This window comes from Grammomys surdaster, unplaced genomic scaffold (assembly GCF_004785775.1).
Source record: "Grammomys surdaster isolate TR1022 unplaced genomic scaffold, NIH_TR_1.0 367, whole genome shotgun sequence".
NCBI lineage: Eukaryota > Metazoa > Chordata > Mammalia > Rodentia > Muridae > Grammomys > Grammomys surdaster.
Window position 1 is genome coordinate 3,279,907 of NW_021604786.1, and position 21,381 is coordinate 3,301,287.

The following is a 21,381-nucleotide window of genomic DNA, read 5'->3' on the forward strand; positions in this document are numbered from 1 at the left end:
GGTAACCGTTGGGCGGAGCTTAGAAGGAATGCCAACAGTAGCGACAGAGCTCTCAGTAAACACATCAGATCGGTTTGCTGTCTGCCCAGTTCCAGGCCCACCTTTCCGGCAGCTGGCGTGAAGGCTTTCGAAGAAAAATAAACAAAAGTCCACGCTTCCGTAGCGATTCAGCTTGCACAGTGGAACCAGTTTGAGTCTGGGAGGAACCTGCTTTAGGTTTGGTTTTCTTTGCTCGGATGCCGGTCAGAGCTGCTGAATGGCAAAGCCAGGGAAATGTGCTGTGTCACAATTCCCTTCTATGGAGGATGTTGACCAGAGCATGCTTGGGGGAGGGCGAGGGCTGAGACAATTCTCCAAGCAGGGGATGGTAGACGGTTCCACATCCCTTTTCCAAGTGAAACTCTGCAGCGTAAACATTACCCACCTGTGCCCAGGGACCCTGGCTGCCTCCCTCAGGAGAAGCCACACTCTTGAGAATAGAGACAGAGAGAATATGTATAGTGAACTCTTAATGGGCACCTATGGCTTGCCAGTCACCCCCAAGTGTCTCAGGATCGCCCTATGGAGTCATTTATAAAAGTGGAAAGCAGCCTCTGGAGAAGCCAATGATGTGCTCGTGGTCACAGACACAGAGGCGGAGCTAGACTGAGCATGCGCCATCTGGTCATGGAGGATGAGGATGTAGGCGGTATGCCAAACCTTATCACTTGTTCACGGACCTCTGGTTCCTTTCATTGGATGCCTGTCTCAAAGAGGGATCTCAGAGCTGGACATCCTTCAGACCCAATGACTAGATAACAAAAGACACCAAGACGGTGGTTACTTCAGAGAAAATGCACTGCGGGTGTTAACTGCGTGTTTCAGGCATTCAGGAAGCGACTCCTAAGGGAGACATTCTCTTCTTCAAAATGGATCTCTCCTTCATTCTTGGAGACTCCAGTGTAAGGATAATCCTGTGCTGGTTGGTGGCAGCTAAGACTCTCCAAGGCGACAGATGTTCTACACACACACACACACACACACACACACACACACACACACTCACACTGGGCCGTGACCTCAGAGCGTTGCTTCTTAGAGATTGTTCCTCACGGGTACTTTAAACACTGGAGGCTGAAGCTTCCCTCCTGATAACAGGACTCCCTGGAGAGAATGAAGTCCTCCGAGAAAGGAAAGGTGAAGACTTGCAAAACACCACCAGGAGGGGCATTGCAGACAAATTCCCTGATCCACACCCTTCTCACCCTCAGCGGCGCCATTTCCAGTATCCAGGAATCTCTCTCCAGTCACAGAAGATTTGCTTCTGGTGGGTGTAAACTTACCAAGTTCATTTTTAATGTTCATTCCTGCCCGGTGTTCCTATTTATATAACTTCTCTGCTGAGATGTTTTGGTTTGGCAGAAACTCTCCTAGCTAGACACTTTTTTTTCCCATCTGCGTTAGGAATCAAGGGGGCAACTTTGGTCTCTTCAAAGAGAGACCTCGTTTTCACTCTTGGAAATTACTTTCCTGTGCTTTTCTATTAGAGTGATCGGATCAGGACAGTTACGTTTTGTATTATAAAATCAGAGTCACAGTTGACACATCACAGGGTTGTGAGAGAAACGGTGTAAGCTTGGAATGCTACAAATGAGGAGGCTGGACACGGTAGTACCTGCACGCCAACCATCTCAACTCTTGCAGAGACCAGCTTTGGAGTGCAGTCTAGCCTGAGTAATATAGCAAGACCCCAACTCAAAAGGAAACGGGATTATTATTGTTATTATTTATTTTATGTATGTGGGTACACTGTCGCTGCCCTCAGACATATCAGAAGAGGGCATAGGATCCCATTACAGGTTGTGAGCCACCATGTGGTTTCTGGGAATTGAACACAAGACCTCTGCAAGAGCAGTCAGTGCTCTTAACCACTGAGCCATCTCTCCAGGTGAAGTCGTTACTGAGACTCCCTCTCCTCAAGGCCAGGCTCCTGTGGTTCTGACACATTAGCTCTGCCAACCCTGGGGTCCAAGTAGTTCAGTACATTGACTTTTGGGTCTGCTTTGGCCCAATCTAGACCTAAACTATATCCAATAATTTATATATTTAAATTCATATGGAGTGTCACCATAGCAGGGAAGAAAAACAGTAAGTTGGGGGAAAAAAAGCCAAAATATTTCATCATAACCTAAAACCCATTCCCTAGACAATGGCTCGTGTACACATGGGTAATATCAATGAGGAAGGACACCTCGGCACAATCGTCAACATTGATGACCGCAAAATCAAACCTTTCATGTCACTAGGAACCCTGAACACAATATTGACTAAAACAAGACTTTTGAATACAAAGGAGTATAGGGTAATTTATTTATTTATTTATTTAGCTTTTAAAAAATCATAGCTCTAAAATTTAAAGATATCTTTTTAATTTTTATTTATGTGCGTGGATACACACGCGTGCACACACACACACACACACACACACACACATATATATATATAAAATACACAGGTGCCTGTGGGAGACAGAAGAGGGTGTCGGATCCCCTGGAGCTGCAGTTAGGTTTTAGTTACTAACTTTGATAGGCTGAAGAATGAGGTACAAAGAACTTTCCAGAAGTCTGAGTGTAGAGCACAAGCCTCATGTGCTTCGAGCCCCATTATTGCATGACCGCAGGACTGACTATGCTATGGAATCTTTCTACTTGATGACACAGGACACAGTTGGTTATTTACCTCCAGGAGGTGCTATCGGGGACCTGTAATAAAGTGCTTCAGGTGCCCGCAAAGGAAAGCGATGTAGTCGTACAAGATCATGTCCATATTTTATAAAAAAAAAAAATGAAAGGACAATTTTGGCACAAAAGAAAGGGAGCCCTTACTTAAAGAACCCTTGACTGTTTGTTTTTATAATACCTGCCTTCATGGTGTATCTTTTTTTTTCCCCCTTTCATTCACGGGGGGAAAAATGGTTGTCTACTGCTAATCTGTTTTCTTTCTTTTTCCCTTGTGCTGCTGGGGATACGAACTCAGGCTTCCCACTTGATATGCTTGCCCTCCGTGCTCCTCTAAGCTTCAGCCTAGTCTTACTGTTGCCTACAGCTGTTCTCAGGCCCTGTCACCAGAATCCTTGCAGAGTTCGTTGAAGTCCAGATGCTTGGGCCGACATGTAAGATTAAAATAAAAAACACAGTACTAGCCAGGAAAGATCCTCCCGCCTTTAATCCCAGTACTTGGGAGGCAGAGGCAGGTGGATCTGAGTTCAAGGCCAGTCTGGTCTATAAAGCAAGTTAGGACAGCTAAGGGTATGCAGAAGAAACCCAGTCTCAAAAAAAAATAAAAGAAAACAAAAGAAAAAGCATAGTACCAAGCACTTAAGTTTCTACAGGGGATTTTCAGGCATATCAAAGTTGAAACCCATTTCTACACAGAGAAAAAAAGAAGTTCATTTATTAAACATTATTTTCACCCTCAAACATTGTTCTTGGATTAAATGTGATTGGGTGATAGTAGCAATTTCTCTTTGCCCTGTCCTTTTCCACATCTTATGGACTGAAAGCATCATTTTTTAGCGACTCAAAAAACACAGTAGTGAAAAAACCCAAGAGAAACCACCACTGGCTTCATTTGGAAGACAGGCAAGCCCTCCCCCCCCCCCCACCCCCGCCCCAAACCAGTTCTCACAGCGCTCAAAGCAAATGGGCGCTTCCCATTGGCTAGATGGAATGGTTCAAAGGTGTGGCTCCAAGCTGGAAACTGGTAAGCCTGCGGCCCTTTCAGAAGACATCAGCAAAGTGGATGCCGATCAAGACCAGGGAGCGAGGTCCTAGGAGCCAGCCATGCAGGGAGGCTGCTGGAGGAATCGAGCAAGTTCGTAGGCAGTGGACACCAAATTGCCCCACAGTACTTCATCAAACACAGGAAATTAGAAAACGGACGTCAGACAGCTGCGATTTAAACTATGTCATCATCGTCTATGGTCTTCGATGGCTCAGTGATGTTGCAAATTACTTTCGTTTCTGGAAATGAGACGGCTCGGTCTCTTCTCTGGACTTGCAGGGCTCACATGGAGGAGACAGCCCTTACTCCTTTACACAGATCCGATCACGAGGAGTGCACGGTTTAAGACAGGACCCACTGAGCACCTTGGAGAACTCACGGGGAAAGCAGAGACTTTAAACTTCACCCAGAGGAAAATGTGCGAGGCTAGTCAATGGTTTTACAACCTGAACTCAGGAACGACGAACAACCGTGAAAAGGAACAGCCCTGCTTCCCGAGGGGTGGGGGAGGGGAAGACAAGGGATCGAGGTTATACATGGCACACAAAAACAGTGTGTGTTCTCCGTCAGAGTAAGCCAGAGATGTTTTGCTATAAGATCTTGACTCTAGAGAACTTGCCTAACAATTGGTTACATACGGATATTCACACACACACACACACATACATACATTGCTGTATAAAGTAGAAAAATAGAGGAAGTAAAGCCTTTTAATGTCCCTCTAAACATTAGAGGCAACTTTGTAGAAAAAGGTGGTCGGCATCGCTGGCTTAGGGAGTCTTTTGTTGCACATATCCCAACAGGGCAAGATGGCGAGGAGCAGGATGAAGCCCCCCAGCAGGACGCAGAAGCCACTGAAATAAAAGGCAATGTCATAGGTCTGGGTCCAGTCATAGAACCAACCTGAGGAGAGAATCATTAAAACAACATAAGTTTCAGAGTAGCTGGGTACGTCCTTCCCGCCCCCCGCCCCCTCCCACCTGCTTCCAACATGGCTGCCTGTGTTTTAAGAAAGAAGTCTGTGAAATATTTGAGGCAGGTATTTTTAGTTTCTCCCAATTAAAGAATGGGCACGAAGTCAGAGGAGGTATATCAGCTTATTTGACTATATCGCAGGGGTATGTGCGTGAATGTGCATGCGTGTGTGTGTGTGTGTGTGTGTGTGTGCGCATGCATGCATGTGTGCATACAGGTGCATGCACGTGTGTGTGCATGTTCGTGTGTGCATGCATGTGCATATGGGTAGGTGGGTGCGCGCACCCACAAGCATGTGCACGTGTGTGTGTGTACTGAGTCAGGGACTCGTGTAGCTCAGGTTGGCCTAAAACTCACCATATACCAAACATGAGCCTGAACTTCACACTTGAGACCCTCCCAAGTGCTAGGGTTACAGGTGTGAGCTACCACGCCTGGTTTTAGATGGAGTTGGAGAGTAAACCAAAAGCTTCCTGTATATGCTAGGCAAGCACTCTACCAACAGGGCCACACCCCCAGCCCTATCAACATCATCTTGAATAAACTACCGCAAAACAATCTGCTTTACTTTGAGCAAATCTATGCTGTCGCTGAGAACGTCTCTATCTGGAAATGTCACAGAGAGGAACGATGAACCAAGCTGACTTGAATGAACATCTTACCAACGATGGGGGGCCCGAGGCTGTTCCCAAGTCCAGCAAAGAACATGAGTATTCCATAGGCGTGGGCTAATTTGTCAATCCCCACAGTCTTCGTGGTCACATACGGGAAGATGGACCAATTACCAGTAAGAAAACCCAAGATCCCAGAAAGTATCGCCAGCGTGACGTAACTCTTGGCAAAGGGGATTGCGCACAAGGCCAGACCGGTGATGATCAGGGTAGCTATGTAGAGATATAAAGTGTTGATCCACTTGAAGTCAGCCAGGATGCCCAAAAGAAGCTTGCCCACGGCTGTCATGATGCCGAAAATGGAGATGAGAGGCATCGTAAGATCCTCTTCCCTCACGTGGTAACTTCTCGCCACGTCCTCCATGAGCAGTGACGGTGGAAAGCCTCCGATGTCAAAAAGCAAGATGGCGATGAACAGTGCGGAGAAGACTTTGTTTTTAAAAAGAGACGCGGTCTCTCCGCAGTAGTTCCTATATAGCTGCCATTTCCTCTTGGCAAGCTGCTTGCAAAAATTAGTCTGTTCCACGACCTTCTTTTTGTATGGTTCGGACTCCTTGGTGTGTGCAGCGCTGGTGAGGCTTTTAGGAAGGGAAGTCTCCCGTCCCCAGTCGCCATTGGGCAAGCATTTCTCTTCACTACCGTAGCCCTTGTCTTGGAAGTTCATAGTTTCTTCCTGGTTCTTCTCTTTCTCGTTGTAGATGGAGTATCGATCTGGAACATTCTCCGGAGCTGTCTTTTCAGGAAAAGGGCAGTCGGAGGTCTGCAAGGGTCTCATCAGACTGCCACAGACTAGGATGTTTAAGGCTAAAGCGCCCACGATGAGCAGGCACCCATCCAGGCCATAGAACTCAATGAGCATCTTCTGCAGAGCCGCGTAGATGAAGAGGCCCACACTCGAACCTGCGAGAGAGCGAGACCGGTTCAGTCTTGATCGCTTTTTATAACCTTAGAACATGCATTGGTGGCATTGTGATTATGGTGATTATTTACACTGGCATTCATGGGGTCTTTGTATTAATGCCGCAGGAACACTCAGATAACAGCACATCAGAATGGACAGGACATCCATCTTCGGCATACTGTTCAAAGACCCTGTTTGCATTTAGGATTTATTTTATTTTTTTAAAGGGATTTTTAAGGTTTTTATTTTTATGTGTATGCGTGTTTTTCTTACACAGTTATAGGTGTGCCACACATGCACAGTGCCCATGGAGGCCAGAAGGTATTGGATTCCCTGGAACTGGAGTTTATAGACAGTGGTTAGCTGCCATGTGTGTGCTTGGAACCACTGTCGGACCCTCTGCAGGAACAGCCAGAGTACTCGTAACCACTGAGCCATCTCTTCAGCCCCAGGAGTTACCCTTATTTTTAAATGACATGTGTGTGCATGTGTCTCTGTGGAGTGGGTACCTACAAAGGTCAGATGAAGGCATTGGATCCCGGTGGCTGGGATTACAGGTGGCTGTGAGCTGCCTGATGCAGGCGCTGGGAACTGAACACAGGTCCCCTGTGAAATCCATTCATGCTTTTACCTGCTGTGTCAGCTCCCCAGCTCCCTGTTGTGTACTTTGGATACATGACCTTCTTTATTATTTTCAGTGGTCCTGTTGAGAACATCCTACTATAACCCCCAATCTCCAGAGGAAGTAAGGGCTAGCTAGAGAGCTTGAAATTTTTACCACAGATCTCAAAGCTGTACACAAGAAACACAGCAGGACTCTATTCTGTCAGTGGACTCTATTCAGTCAGCCGACTCCAGGAACCCATGGAGTTCATTTTTTAATTTTAAAATTACATTTGTTTGTGAAGTATGGATTTTTATATGGCCATGTACTTCCCAAAGCGTGAGTGTGTGTGTATCTGTCTGTCTCTGTGTATGTCTCTGTCTGTGTGTGTGTCTCTTTGTATGTATTTGTGTGTTTGTGTTAGTGTGTCTTTGTGTGTGTGTTAGTGTTTATGTGTGTGTTTCTGTGTCTTTATGTGTGTCTGTTTGTGTGTATGTGTGTGTATAAGTGTGTGTGTCTGTCTCTATGTATGTCTGTGTCTGTCTCTGTATGTGTGTATATCTGTCTCTATGTGTGTCTTTCTCTGTGTGCATGTTAGTGTGTCTCTGTGTGTGTGTCTGTCTGTGTGTGTCTGTCTCTATGTGTGTCTGTATCTGTCTCTTAGTGTGTGTCTTGTCTGACTATCTCTATGTGTGTCTGTCTGTGTGTATGTTAGTATGTCTGTGTGTGTGTGTGTCTGTCTGTCTGTCTGTGTTTGTCTCTAGTGTATCTGTCTCTTAGTGTGTGTGTGTCTGTCTCTATGTATGTCTGTGTCTGTCTCTGTGTGTGTATGTGTGTGTCTGTGTGTCTGTCTCTATGTGTATCTGTCTCTGTGTGTGCTAATGTATCTATGTGTGTGTCTGTCTGTGTCTGTCTCTGTGTATCTGTCTCTTAGTGTGTCTGTCTGTCTCTATGTATGTCTATCTCTGTCTGTGTGTGTATGTATGTGTGTGTCTCTATGTATGTCTCTCTGTGTGTGTTAGTGTATCTGTGTGTCTGTGTGTCTATGTCTGTGTCTGTTTCTGTGTGTATGTATGTGTGTCTGTCTGTGTCTGTTTCTATGTGTGTCTGTGTGTGTGTCTGTGTGTCTGTGTGTCTGTGTGTGTGTGTATGTGTAGGTCAGAGGACAACTTTTGGGAGTCTGTTCTCTCCTTCTATTATGAGAGTCTCAGGACTTAAACTCAGTGAAGTGCATTTACCCACTGAGTCATCTTGCTGGTCCTTATATTCTTAGCAAATGCTCTTTGGCTGCATTTTTCATATAGTATGTAGTGAGCTCCATGCTACATTTCATTGCCTCTGTCAAAGCAAATTTCTACATTTCATTTTTAAGATGACTGCTATTGGGTTAAATTTAGGATATTTATATTGGTTTGATCACTTCAATTCATTGTGGAATCACTAGAACAAGCGATTTATATTCTTAATGCGTTAATAGGAGTATAAGAAAAGGCTGGCGTGAGGGTTGATGGAGTATTTCAATTATGGTATACATCGCACAGGGACAAAATGTCTCCTCTTCGGCATCCATCTCCCTAAGAACACTGCAATGCTGTTTAATTTATGCTGTTCTCGTTGGGTTATTTCAATTTTGTTTTTTTTTAAATTGAGTATTTAAAAAATTTAAATATCACTAGGAAATGTCATGAAACAGCAGGAAAATGTAAACAAGTTAAAACTTTAAAATTCTGCATTAGATGATCTTAGTAGATACACATGCTCTAAAAACCCATCTCATCAAAAACTATTAAAACAAGGAGCAAAGGGATAAATATCACTGGCTGCTCTTGCAGCGGACCCAGGTTCAATTCCCAGCACCCACAGGGCAGCTTGCAACCATCTTTTAACTGCAGTTTCAGGTGGAATCCAGCGCCCCCATCTGGTCACCTCAGGTACTGCATGAATGTGGTGCAAAGACACACATGCAGGCAAAACACCCATAGACAGAAAATAAAAATAATTAACAGACAAATTCAGTCCCTTCCTTGTCTTTGAAAAGTGGTACATGCTTCAGAAGCTAAAAACGGTTCAGAAAACAAGGAATGAAACGGAATGGGGAAACTTCAAGACATGTTCTGCTTCATAGAACAGTTTGTGACTTCTGTCTAATCTGTTATACAGACTGTAATAAGATGCCGCACCGTTAAGACACTAAATGTGTTCTTTTTAAAAGATTTAAACTTATCTTGGATGAGTGTTTTGCTTACATGCCTGTCTGTGCTCCATATGCGTGCCTGATTCCAGGAGAAGCCAAAGAAGACATTGGATCCCCTGGAACTGCAGTTACATATGGTTTTGCCCTGTTGTGTAGATGCTAGGAACTGAACCCGGGTTCTCTACAAAATCAGCTTTGTTCTTAAGTGCTGAGCCATCTCTCCAGCCCCTTAGACATGTTCTCAATGGTTTTCAAGGTCTGTTTGGGGGGGGTCAGAGAGGTGGATCGGCACACCTGAGGATCCGACCGAGTTCAGCAAGTCTTCCTATGACCACTGTGTGAGCTTGTGTGTGGCAAGTAAGTATCCACACTCACCCATGAAAGCATGCACGTGTACACACACACACACACACAGAGATCAAGAAATATAAGTTAAAAGTTCCAAGTTCTGCTTTGCTCTTAAGTTGAAAAAGAACTGCCATCGCTCACCAACAGAATTCACCTGTCCATATCATGAGATAGCAAATCACTTCAGCCCAACTATTGAACTGCTACAATGTGCTGTGTGACGAGGCAGGCCAGATTCAGTATCTGAGCCTGTATCCCATGAGAACACAGCGGTGGCTTAGAGAAGATACGGGAATTGCTAGGGTGACGGGAACCAACCTCCGAGTTTTCTCGTGGAGTTTTGGAACATGCAAAGCTCTAATTTTTAATCGTCTACAGGAACATCTTAATTGAAAAATGGTCACCGTAAGAGAGCAGAGTGAGAGAGCACACTAATTATGCTTTCCTCGGAGTCTAGATCTTACGAGGCTACAGACAGGAAAAGTAATTGGTGTTTAGGGAACCTCGAACAGTAAGAGGCACACATGCGCTTTAATCCCTTCATCAATACAAATCGTTTCAAGCTTTTCCGTAAGAGACCAGAGAACAAACATTGAAGACATGAGTCATCCAATGCTGGTCTGTCCTCAGGACTGAACTCTCCCGGGAATCACGGAGACACCAGACAGCAGATATCCAGCTATTTTTGGACACTCGGTTTCCCCGAATGTTTACACACCATGAAATGTTCTTTTCACTTTTTAAAATAGGGCTAAAAATAGAAACAAAACAAAACAAAACCAAGCTTATGCAATGTATGAGAACAGACAGTAAAGCAGATTGGACTATAGGCCAGTTTTCTAACCTCTGTCCACCACTGAAGCTCACAGCCCACCACCTTCATGGTTTTGTTGCTGCTTGTTTTGATGCAGGCTCCCCCAATGTACCCAGAGCTAACCTTGAACTCACATCCCTCCTGTCTCAGCCTGCTGAGTACTGGAATGGTGTACACCACCACATCAGGCAAAAACCTTTGCATTATGCTTACACATCCACATTTTACCTTTCTTGACCAAGTGATCATGTTTCAAGAAACTAGCTCATGGTCTCTTTTGAAAAACTTCAACTGTGAGTCTGTTTTGCTGAGATCTCCTTAGATGGCAGGGAATCGTGCCTGGCTTTAGTTTCAAATCACCAGCCTCCGGTAGGTTGAAACCGAAAACCCTTTCAAATCTGGACTGCCCATGGGTGTGGCCTTTTGGATTTGCTGTGCTACATACAGTGCAGGCCCTCTGCCCTGCCCGATACACAGAGTGCAAAGTGAGAACCACGCAATGGCACGACATCTTCAGTAACTTTAGCATCGGTGAATATTTGAACAGGATAGGATATTTTGATCACAATTACAATTACTGGCTCTCCTACAGTCTGTGTGTGCCTCTACGGTCCCCATAACCAAGAGTCGTGTTTGATCTTACTACTGCCATTTTACAGTTCAGAAAACAGAGGCCCAGAGCTGAGAAGCATCTTGTCCAACACCAACCAGCAAATGACAGAAGTCTAGCTTCAGGGGGACAGGCAAAAGGACTTCCAGCACCGAGAGAGGAAGTGAACACAAGCCACGCCCTTACCCTAACCACGCCCCCATCCCTTATCCCTAACCCAGAAACTCCAATGGATAAACACTTGTAAAAGAAAAGGTAGTTTTCTCTAGCAGATGGCCAACACAAAACAAACTCAATGGTATTTTTGGAGGTGATTTTGTTTACTATTATTATTATTATTATTATGTTTTTGCTTGTTGTCTCTTAATGCTTTTTCTGGGCATTTCTTTTCTTTTCTTTTTTTTTTCTTATCCTGAAAATCTTCTACTTTTATATAATGGTCTCCGATTTTATGTTTTGAGGTAATTTCTTTGCACACTATTGTGTGCGTCTCTGCATCTATATGTGTTTCCCGAGCTTGTCTTCGGCTCTTTGTTTTTGTTTTGTCCTATTCAGGTTTACTTGTTTTTATCTGATCAGATTTTATGATTATCTATATCTTTTCTTGGATGCCCGTTTGTTTTCTAATGAGAAAGGATGTGAAATTGGGTGGGTCGGGAGGTAGGGAGACTCTAGGATGAGTCGAAGGAGGAAGAATCTAGCATAAGAATACACTGTTAAAAAAATCTATTTTCAATTTGAAATAAAACACTTCCTGCTCTTGCAGAAGACTTGCATTTTCAAGTTTGTGGAGAACATATGGGTTGTTGCAGCTCCAGGGGATCTGACGCCCTCTACCGGCATCTGTGGGTACCTGCACTCACGCGCACAAACCCACTCACGCACAGACATACACATGATGAAATCTTTAAGAAGTCTGGCTCCAGGATGTGTGTGATAACTGTTTTTTAACTACACACACACACACACACACACACACACACACACACACTTTATCCTTCAGGTTTCTGTATCACAATTACTTCACATTTCTAGGAGATAGTGACAGGTGTTTTAAACTACACCCCCACTGCTCTGGAATTCCACAATCTGCTTTTGTGTTCCTTCTCTGGTTTCCATCTGCTCTGATTCCAGCCTCATCTCCTCCTGGACCACACCTCATACTTCCTACCTAGTCCTGGGACTTCCTTAGACAAGCTGGGTCAGGATCCAACTTGGTGCCAGTTGACATCTGGCAGCCTGCCTGAGCTAGGCCTTTCAGAATCCCTCCCTACCCTCAACCCCTGCACCAACAACTAGCTTGGGTAAACAGAACTTGTTGCTAACTTAGCAGATCACCCTCCAAATGAGTGATCCCCAACCTTCCTAGTGCTGTGACCTTTTAATATAGATCTTCCTGTTGTGGTGACCCACAACCATAAAATTATTTTTATTGCCACTTCATAACTATAATTTTGCTACTGTTATGAATCATAATGTAAATATCTCATATGTAGTATGTCTGATATAAGGTCTCTTTAAAAGGGGTAGGCTGAGCCCCCAAAGGAGTCATGTCACAACCCATAGGTTGAGACCCTCTGCCCTAACTAGACTGATTAAAATATTGGCCACAAAAATGATACTATCCTAGCATGTTTTCAAATCCATCTAAAACATAAAGTAACTCTTCGAGATATCTAGAGGAGGGCCAGAAATTATATTTAAACCTTATATATGCTTTTCGTTGTTTGTTTGAGATAGGTTCTTTCTACATATAACTCAGACTGGTTCCATGATCACAAACCTTCCACAGCTACCCCAGCCTGGCTTAAAATTTATATCTTATGCCTTCGGGGATTATCTGTTAGATAAGAGTGTGTATTGCTTGAATGTGTACATAATTCAGTGAATGAGTCTGGGTCAGAGATCAAGCCCTCAGGCAGGCTGTGAGTTCTACATTATGTGGCAAGGTTGACCTCCGACTCTCAGACAGAGACTTCAGGGAATCTTTGTTTCATTTCCTTCCCGTCCTTCTTCCAGAGCAGGAAATTTCAGGATTCTCTGCTTTTCACCCAAACCTTTTCCCCCCACAGAGAGTTGTCAACACCTTGGGGGCCTGGAATTTTCCTCTACGTACATCACACTGAAGTTAAGTCTAGAACTCAGATTCACCATTTACAGATCTTGGCAGCAGGTGTGTGTGTGTGTGTGTGTGTGTGTGTGTGTGTGTGTGTGTGTGTAGGTTTTGTTTTTGTGTGTGGGGAGGCATGGGGAGGGTTGTTTTCCAAGACAGGGTTTCTTTTCTGTAGCTCTGGCTGTCCTGGAACTCACCCTATATACAAGACTGGCCTGGCCTCAAACTCAAGAGAGATTTGCCTGCGTCTGCCTGGGATTTAAGCCATGAGCCACCAGCTCCCGGCTTGGATCTTGGGGTTTTTGAAAGCTAGTCCCGTATATACAGTAGAAAATAAAACTTTCTTTCTAATAGTGCTGGGAAAGCCATTTTGCTTTCTGGTTGGTGGCAGGTAGAGATTGGTTCACACACACGTGTTTTACACCTCTTCACCTGGTTTGGAACATTAGCTCACGACAATACTAAGTTTTGAAAAGGTACCTGTTGAAATCAGGCCGAGGGCGAGGCCCCGGCGGCTGTCAAAATACTGGCACGTGATGGTCACCGTCGCGGTGTAGAGCAAGCCACATCCGAGACCTGAACAGGAGAAGACAGCGGGAATTCAGACAGGTGCACAATTTCAATGCAAAAGAAGAGAACGCAGGACTCCCGTAGGAAGCTGTGGAACTGGCTGTCTAAGCTCCAGAGTCCCGCGACGCCTCCATGTCAGTATTGTGGACTGAATGGACATTCGGGAAAACATCCATTTGGGGAAAACATCATTTTTCACTCCCCTCCCCATTAATATCAGGGTCAAGTTTTTTTTTTTTAAGCAGCCCAATTTCTGAAATATAATAGGATAATTCATGTGTGACTGGAGACACGGGGAGGAGACAGGAAGTGGTTAAGTCATCCATCATATATCAAAACTTAATAGTGACCATAGCTCAGCTCTCCGCCTTAGAAGAGGGACTCTGTTCTTCCTCTACGGCCTCTACACAATTAAAAAAAAACATTTTACTTTTATTTATGTGTATGCACACGTTTGCACACGTGTGTGCAAGTGCCCGTGGAGTCCAAAAGAGAGAACTGGATTCCCCTGGAACTCAAGTTACCCAACATGGGTGCTGGGAATTGAACCCAGATCCTCTGGAGGAACAGCCTGTTGCTCTTAACCACTGAGCCATCTCCGTAGCCCTCCCTAAACAACTTTAAGCCCCACCCCTTCTCACCCCAAGCTATTCTACTGGTGTTCATCTTGTACACCCCAGCCACCAAAACAAAGGCTCTGAAGGGATCTCTTGGGATCCCAATCAGCCCCACAAAGCTTTTTATCTATATGTTGCTGTGTTTAGAGATGTTCAGTAGCCTGTTTAACAGCAAAATACAAGTGACTGTTTAGTTTCAACTAAAGTAACTTGGGAGAAGAAGAAGAAGAAAAAAAAAAGGACACAAATTCATCAAGCTACCCGCAAGTCTCAGGCACACGGTTCCTTGCAATGATATTCTCCATTTCTCTGTGAATTTGAAATTTTCCATAGTCAAAAGCAGTCTTGCGGCTACCTTTGTCTCCTTGTCTTGTCTCGTGATCGTTTCTAGCTTGTTAGCTTTATTGCTCAGTTTCTATCACTGCTGAGAAACTCTGGCCAGATCTGCCCGCTCCCCATTAGCATCTCGCTCGGCTTCTGGCATTTACTTTTTTACTTTATTCTCGGTTAGGTTATCAGGTCTTGAGAACTACTCGAGAAATAACACATAAAGCCACTGACTAAAAAATGGTCCCCTGGCTCACTGAGTGCCCTGAGATAATTTTCATTGCTTAACTACCTAGACTCCGAGTAAAGTGACAGTGTAATGGTTTGTATATGCTTGGGTCAGAGACTGGCGCTATTTGGAGGTGTGGCCTTGTTGAAGTGGGTGTGGTCTTATCGGAGTGGGTGTGGCCTTGTTGGAGTAGGTGTGTCATTGTGGGTATGGGCTTTCCCTAGCAGGCTTCAGATGAAGACATAGAACTCTCAGCTCCTCCAGCCCCATGCCTGCCTGGATGCTGCCATTCTCCCACCTTGATGATAATGGACTGAACCTCAGAACCTGTAAGCCAGCCCCAATTAAATGTTGTCCTTATGAGAGTTGCCTTGGTCGTGGTGTCTGTTCACGGCAGTAAAACCCTAACTAAGACAGCCAGCATGGTTTTAACAAATGCACAAGTAAGCACCTTGGGAACTCCGTGCTCAGACACACATTGCAAGACTCCATCTGGCCTCAAACTTCCAATCCTCCTGAGTTCTGGCACAGCCAATATGCAACATCCATCATACCCACTGAGTTGGTGACAGTAATAAAAATGGCTTTGAGCACTTTATCATAAAGTGTGTTAGCGTTTTAAGGTTCTTTTATTTCTTAGAGAACCAATAATTTTCAAACAAGCAATTCATGGTGTTATAGAATCAGGTTTGGATATAGATCTTCTCCAAGCACAGAATAAACCAATGGACCCCACATCACAAAGGATGGAAATGTGCCCACGCGCCATCAGGTTCTGCATCACAGTGAACCTATTTGGTGAATCTATCTCCTACCTAATTTTGCTGTGGTATCTTATACAAATATCTATAGTAACTTGAAAAAAAAAACCTTGTCCCTGAGGCTGGAGAGATGGCTTAGCTGTTAAGACAGTACACTGCTCTTACAGAGGACCAGAGTCCAGTTCCCAGCCTACAACTGCCCAACTCAGGCTGCAGAGGGTCTGACTCCCTCTGCTGGCCACTGTAGACACCCCCACTCACTTGCACAAAACCACATATATTGGGGAGTATGTGTGTGTGTGTGTGTGATATGTGTGTGTGCATGTATGTGGTATGTGTGTGTGGTGGGTGTGTGGTATATGTATGTATGTGGTATCTGTGTGTGTGTGGTGTGTGTGTGTGGTGGGTGTATGGTATATGTATGTATGTAGTATGTGTGTGTGTGGTATGTGTGTATATGTGTGGTATATGTATGTGTGTGGTATGTGTTTGTGTGTGTGTGGTATGTGGTGTGTGTGATGTATGTGTATATGTGTGGTATGTGTGTGTGGTGTGTGTGTATATGTGAGGTATGTGTGTATGTGGTGTGTGTGTATATGTGTGGTATATGTGTATGGTGTGTGTGTGTATATATCTGTGCATGTGTATGTGTGTGGTATGTATGTGGGGGTTGTATGTGTGTGTACGTGTGTGGTATGTGTATGTGGTATGTATATATGTGGTATGTGTGTGGGGTGTATGTGTGTATACGTGTGGTATGTGTGTATATGTATAGTATGTATGTATGTGGTATGAGTGTGAGGGGGTGTGTGTATGTGTGTGGTATGTGTGCCTGTGGTGTGTGTGTGGTGTGTGTGTGTGCATGTGTCCATATTTTCCTTGCATGCTTCAAAAGCACTCAGGGTGAGTAAAGGCAGACACAGGAGAACACACGTCTTTTAGGAAGCCAGACTCAGGCGGTGAATCCTGACTCTCGATTTGATTGTATTCCAAAGCCCCCAAGGGAATAATAGTAAGGCACACCTCTGGGTGTGTCTGTGTAGGCCTTTCCTGAGGGAAGACTCATCCTGAATGTGGGTGCCACATCCATATGGTGCTCGGATGGACCAAAGGGAGAGGGTTAGGAAAATCACTGACAGAGAATTCTCTCTCCGCTCCCTGGTCTCTCCAACCATGATGGGCTGACACCTCTGAAAACAGAAGCCAAAGGGATTCCTTCCCTGTCTGCGATGCTCAGATGTTTGTCACAACTGTGATCAACTAAAGCAGTCTGTAACACAAGGACAAGACTCATCTCGTAGATGGGAGATGACTTCCTTAATGTACATGCACGGTGCTGGGTTCAACTCCGGCACCCCCAAACCCCTCACACAATACAAACACCACTGTCACTAAGTTTGTTTTGTTTCAGAAAATATAATGACTTTTCGCAATGAATCTGTTCCCAATGTCGACGTGCACTGAGGCTGTGACCTTTGAGCCTGTGACCTTTGAGCCTGTGACCTTTGAGGCTGTGACCTTTGAGTAGACTGCTAAACAAATGTTTTTTGATTTATCTTTTAAGGAGGTGGAGAGACGGTTCGGTGGTTGAGAACACTTTAGTGCTTTCACAGAGGACCTGGGTACGGTTCCCAGCACCCCCATCAGATGGCTCACAACTGCTTATCACTCTAATTACAGGAGATCTGACACCCTCCGGCCACCACAGACACCTGCTCACATACGGTGCATATAAACTCATGCAATTACATGCACACATTCACATAAAATAAAGACAAATAGCCGGTAGTGGTGGTGCTTGCCTTTCATCCCAGCACTTGGGAGGCAGACGCAGGTGCATCTCTGTGAGTTCAAGGACAGCCTGGTCTACAGAGTGAGTTTTAGGATAGCTGGGGCTATATAGAGAGACCCTGTCTGGAAAAAGAAAAGATGAATAAATAAATAAATAAATAAATAAATAAACAAACCTTTAAAAATGAATTTATCTTTTAAATTTGTATTTCTTAGTTGTTAATATTTATTTTATTTTAAATGTATAGGTATTATGTGTGTTCGTGGTCTGTATGTTGGTATGTGGTGGGTATGCTATGTTTGTATAACCGCCTAAACCCTGTTGTCTGTGGAGGACAGAAGAGAGCAGGCAATCTCTTAGAGGTGGAGTAACTACAGGCAGTTGTGGGCTGCCCGCTGAGAGTGTTGGGAGTGGAATGCAGGTCTTCTGCACGAGTAAAATGTACTCTTAAATGCTGAGGCATCTGTCTCCTCAGCCCTAAATTTATTATATTTTATATGTAATATATTAAAACATGATACAATAAGTAAATATATAATCTGTACCCTCTAAAGTTCCTTAGAGGTCTAAGTAAGAAAATTCAAAAGTTCTAAGACATTAAAGTTTCCCATCAATAAATAAATAAATAAATAAATAAAGTTTCCCATCTATTGTCTTAAAGCACTCTCTGGTGGTCAATCAGCTTGGATCAAATTCCAGCAGTGAAAATTGTCTAAGAAGCATGATAATTTTGACATCAAATAACCATATTTAGGCAAACTCAGCCAATGTCAGGAACATCTTGTTTTCTCTCAACTGTGGCACCTAGATTCTAACAGTCAAAAGAACTAGTGGGAGGCACAGGTGAGGGACAAGGGAGAGGAGGTTGAAATGACTGTATAATGTTTGTGTATGTTTATATATGTATATATACATATACACATATATGCATATACACATATGCACCTATACACCTATACACATATATACATATACACATATACACATATACACATATACATATATACATATACTTGATCTCATGTGACACAGTACCATGTACAGTGAAGAGACACAACAGACTCTTTAACGCCTGCACTGCTGAGTATTCACAGTACAAACACGAGTGAAATGTAACTGTGCCCTGTGTTTAAACAGGCGAACACAGAATGTTATCCAATGGCCTGCTGAAGTCTTTTTCACCCCTCGTACGCTTTTGCATCTCCATCTGGATGAGACTCAACTCCAGAATCTTTTTAATATAACCCCACTCTGTGAAAGTGGAATCCAAATAGAATCCTTTTTATCCAGTCACAAAACAAAACAAAAATACACACATATACATATACACATTTATACAAATATATATATATATACATACATATACATACATACACATGCATAAATACACATACATACATCTATGTATATATACATACATATATACATACATACACATACATATATACACATATACATGTATATACATATAAACATATATATACATGCATACATTCATACAAATATACATACATACATACAGCTAAGAGGTATAAAGAACATGATCTCAGAAATATGTCCCCAAAAGAGAGAGTGTCAAGAGCCTCTCACAAATGACTCTGTAAACCATGACCTGTACAAAAGCCATTGCAAATCACACACACACCCACACGCGCGCGCGCACACACACACACACACACACACACTTTCAACAAGGACAAGGACTTCTGCCCAGCTACAGTTTCATTTTGGACCAAGACCACCTTAGAATAATAGATCAGTGTGGCCAAGGATTTTTTTCCTTCAAAACAGCTTATATAATTCTCTTTATCTCGCCTTTACTGACCTTAAACACACCCATCATTTCCTAAGGTGTGTGCGTTCTCATTGGCTACTCTCTTTGATTGTTCAGAAAACCGTAGAGGATCTCTGAAAGCTCTCCAGTTGTTATTCAGAGAGCGCTATACCTCAGCCAGACGCTAAGCTCCCCATCACACCCAGTGCCCAAGGGATCCATCTCCAGCTACCAGTTCACCTCAGCATTTTTCTCTGACCTCCCGAGGTCATGAGAACTCTGACTTCCTCGTAGCTCCCTGAAGCTTTAGCACAGTTTCTGTCTATCTAAGCTGCGGTGTGCATCGCTCCATGTTTCTGCAATTTAAAACAAACAAACAAAGAAAGAAACAAAAAAAAAAAAACGGCAGAAGATGCAACATTTTCCCAACAGGCTGCTTCTATCAGATGCTTTGACATATCTGCAGACTCTCAGATGGCATGTGGGATTTCTTTTAAAAATAACTACGTAGGAAAAGGCTGCCGCTGGGGACTGGAGCACTTTGCCACTCTACTGGGGAGCCTGAGTACCTTTGGTTCCTAGTACCCACGCCAGCAGGGGCTAGGACGCCCTCTTCTGACCTCCACAGTCACTGTATACATGCACGCATGCACACAGGGACACACGCACGCGCCGTCTTTTTTAAAAGGTTGCTGTTTCTTTCTTTCCCGCGCGCCACCCCCCACGCGTTTTTCGAGACAGGGTTTCTCTGTGTAGTCCTGGCTGTTCTGGAACTCACTCTGTAGACCAGGCTGGCCTCGAACTCAGAAATCTGCCTGCCTCTGCCTCCCAAGTCCTGGGATTAAAGACGTGTGCCACCACTGCCCAAGGTTGCTGTTTCTTATCCACCGCACGCATGCAACGCACATACGTACGTTATCCACCATATCCCAGTGTTTGGCTCCCTGAGTCCCTCGCTACCCTCCTTCCTCTTCCAGTCTGCATCCGCTGGCCACAGCCCACCTGTACTTAAAGGTCACACTGCAATTCCCCAGCCTGTCTCGGCACACAAACACATAGCACACCAGCACGGGGCACTGATTTCACTTGGCCACTGGCCTCGCTTAAGCCGTGTGGCAACTTACACATTTATCCGCCCGTCCTACACCTGGATGGCCAGCAACTTGACTCACTGATTTTCACTTCTGAGCTTTACAACAACCAATCTGCACAGGATCAAGACGTTGAAAACGTAAGTATGCATTACCTATATCTAGAATATAGTACTGAAAACAGCCCTGGTCTTGCCATTAGCTTTTCTTTGCCATCTGAGTCTATGGCCTGTATATTGCGGAGGCAGCCTCAGACAATACTAAGAATCATACTTATTAGCTAGACACAGTGAGGCACACATGCAATCCCCAAACTAGGGAAGCTGAATCAGGAAGATCTAGAGTTCAGGGCCAGGCTGGGTCATATCAGGAGATTCTGCTTCAAAACAAAACAAAACAAAATCAACCAAAAAAAAAATCGTAGTTGCTTAGCACAACTGGACATCCATGAGAATCAAGATTGTCTTTGGCTGGAATTGGTGACATATACCTTTAATCCCAGCACTCAGGAAGCAGACCATCCAAAGGCTTCATAGAGAGGCCTTGTCTCAAAGTGCGTATGGGGGTGGGTCTGGTGGGGAAGGATAACCGTGTTTGATAACAAAACTATTTAAATAAGGCCTGGGGGGGGGGAAATCTTATGACACTGCTCTTTCTAAAGTGAATGTATAGGAAACGGTCATTATTTAATTTGCATAAAGTAAACAGAAGCTCATAGGAACCCACCTGTCATCTAGTGATGTATCATCGGACACATTTAAATACATTATTACAAAGGAATTTTCAGGGTTAAGATTCAACTCTTCACTCGTCAAAGCACCCCCACTATACCGTCTTTCTTAGTCACATGCCTTATTTTTTAAAATCCATTTTGTCCGTCCACTCGAACTTCTGGATTAGGTGCTAGCAATAACCTAAAACTCTGTCCTCTATTGCCGAAGTCCCAGTACCAAACAGGGAGAAGTGACCAGCATCAGGAGTGTCTGAGTTTGCGGTCTCCTGTCTCACTTTTCCTTTGCTGGAACAAGAGCTAAGATCTTAGAATACGTTCCAGGACATGCCCCCTTGAAGAGGGCATAAAGGAACTGTCAACCGTGCTTATGCCATGCTAGAGAGATGGATCTTACTGCTGAGCCGCCTCTCTCACTGGCTGCTCTTCCGGAAGACCTGGGTTAAGTTCCCAGCATGCACCTGGCAGCTCATAACTATAACCCCAGTTCCAAGTGGT

At 44.2% G+C, this 21,381-nt stretch overlaps 1 protein-coding gene across 1 annotated transcript in view; it reads right to left on the bottom strand.

Moving 5' to 3' along the window:
* Positions 1-3,726: 3,726 nt before the first annotated feature.
* Positions 3,727-21,381, bottom strand: part of Slc16a9 (solute carrier family 16 member 9) — a 28,431-nt gene continuing 10,776 nt past the window's right edge. Inside the window, exons 2-4 of the mRNA XM_028780293.1 lie at positions 13,473-13,568; positions 5,400-6,308; positions 3,727-4,665 (exon numbers count right to left, since the gene is read on the bottom strand). Of these exons, the coding sequence (XP_028636126.1) occupies positions 4,484-4,665; positions 5,400-6,308; positions 13,473-13,568 (1,187 nt within the window). The 3' untranslated portion in view covers positions 3,727-4,483. The remainder of the gene's footprint in view (positions 4,666-5,399; positions 6,309-13,472; positions 13,569-21,381) is intronic.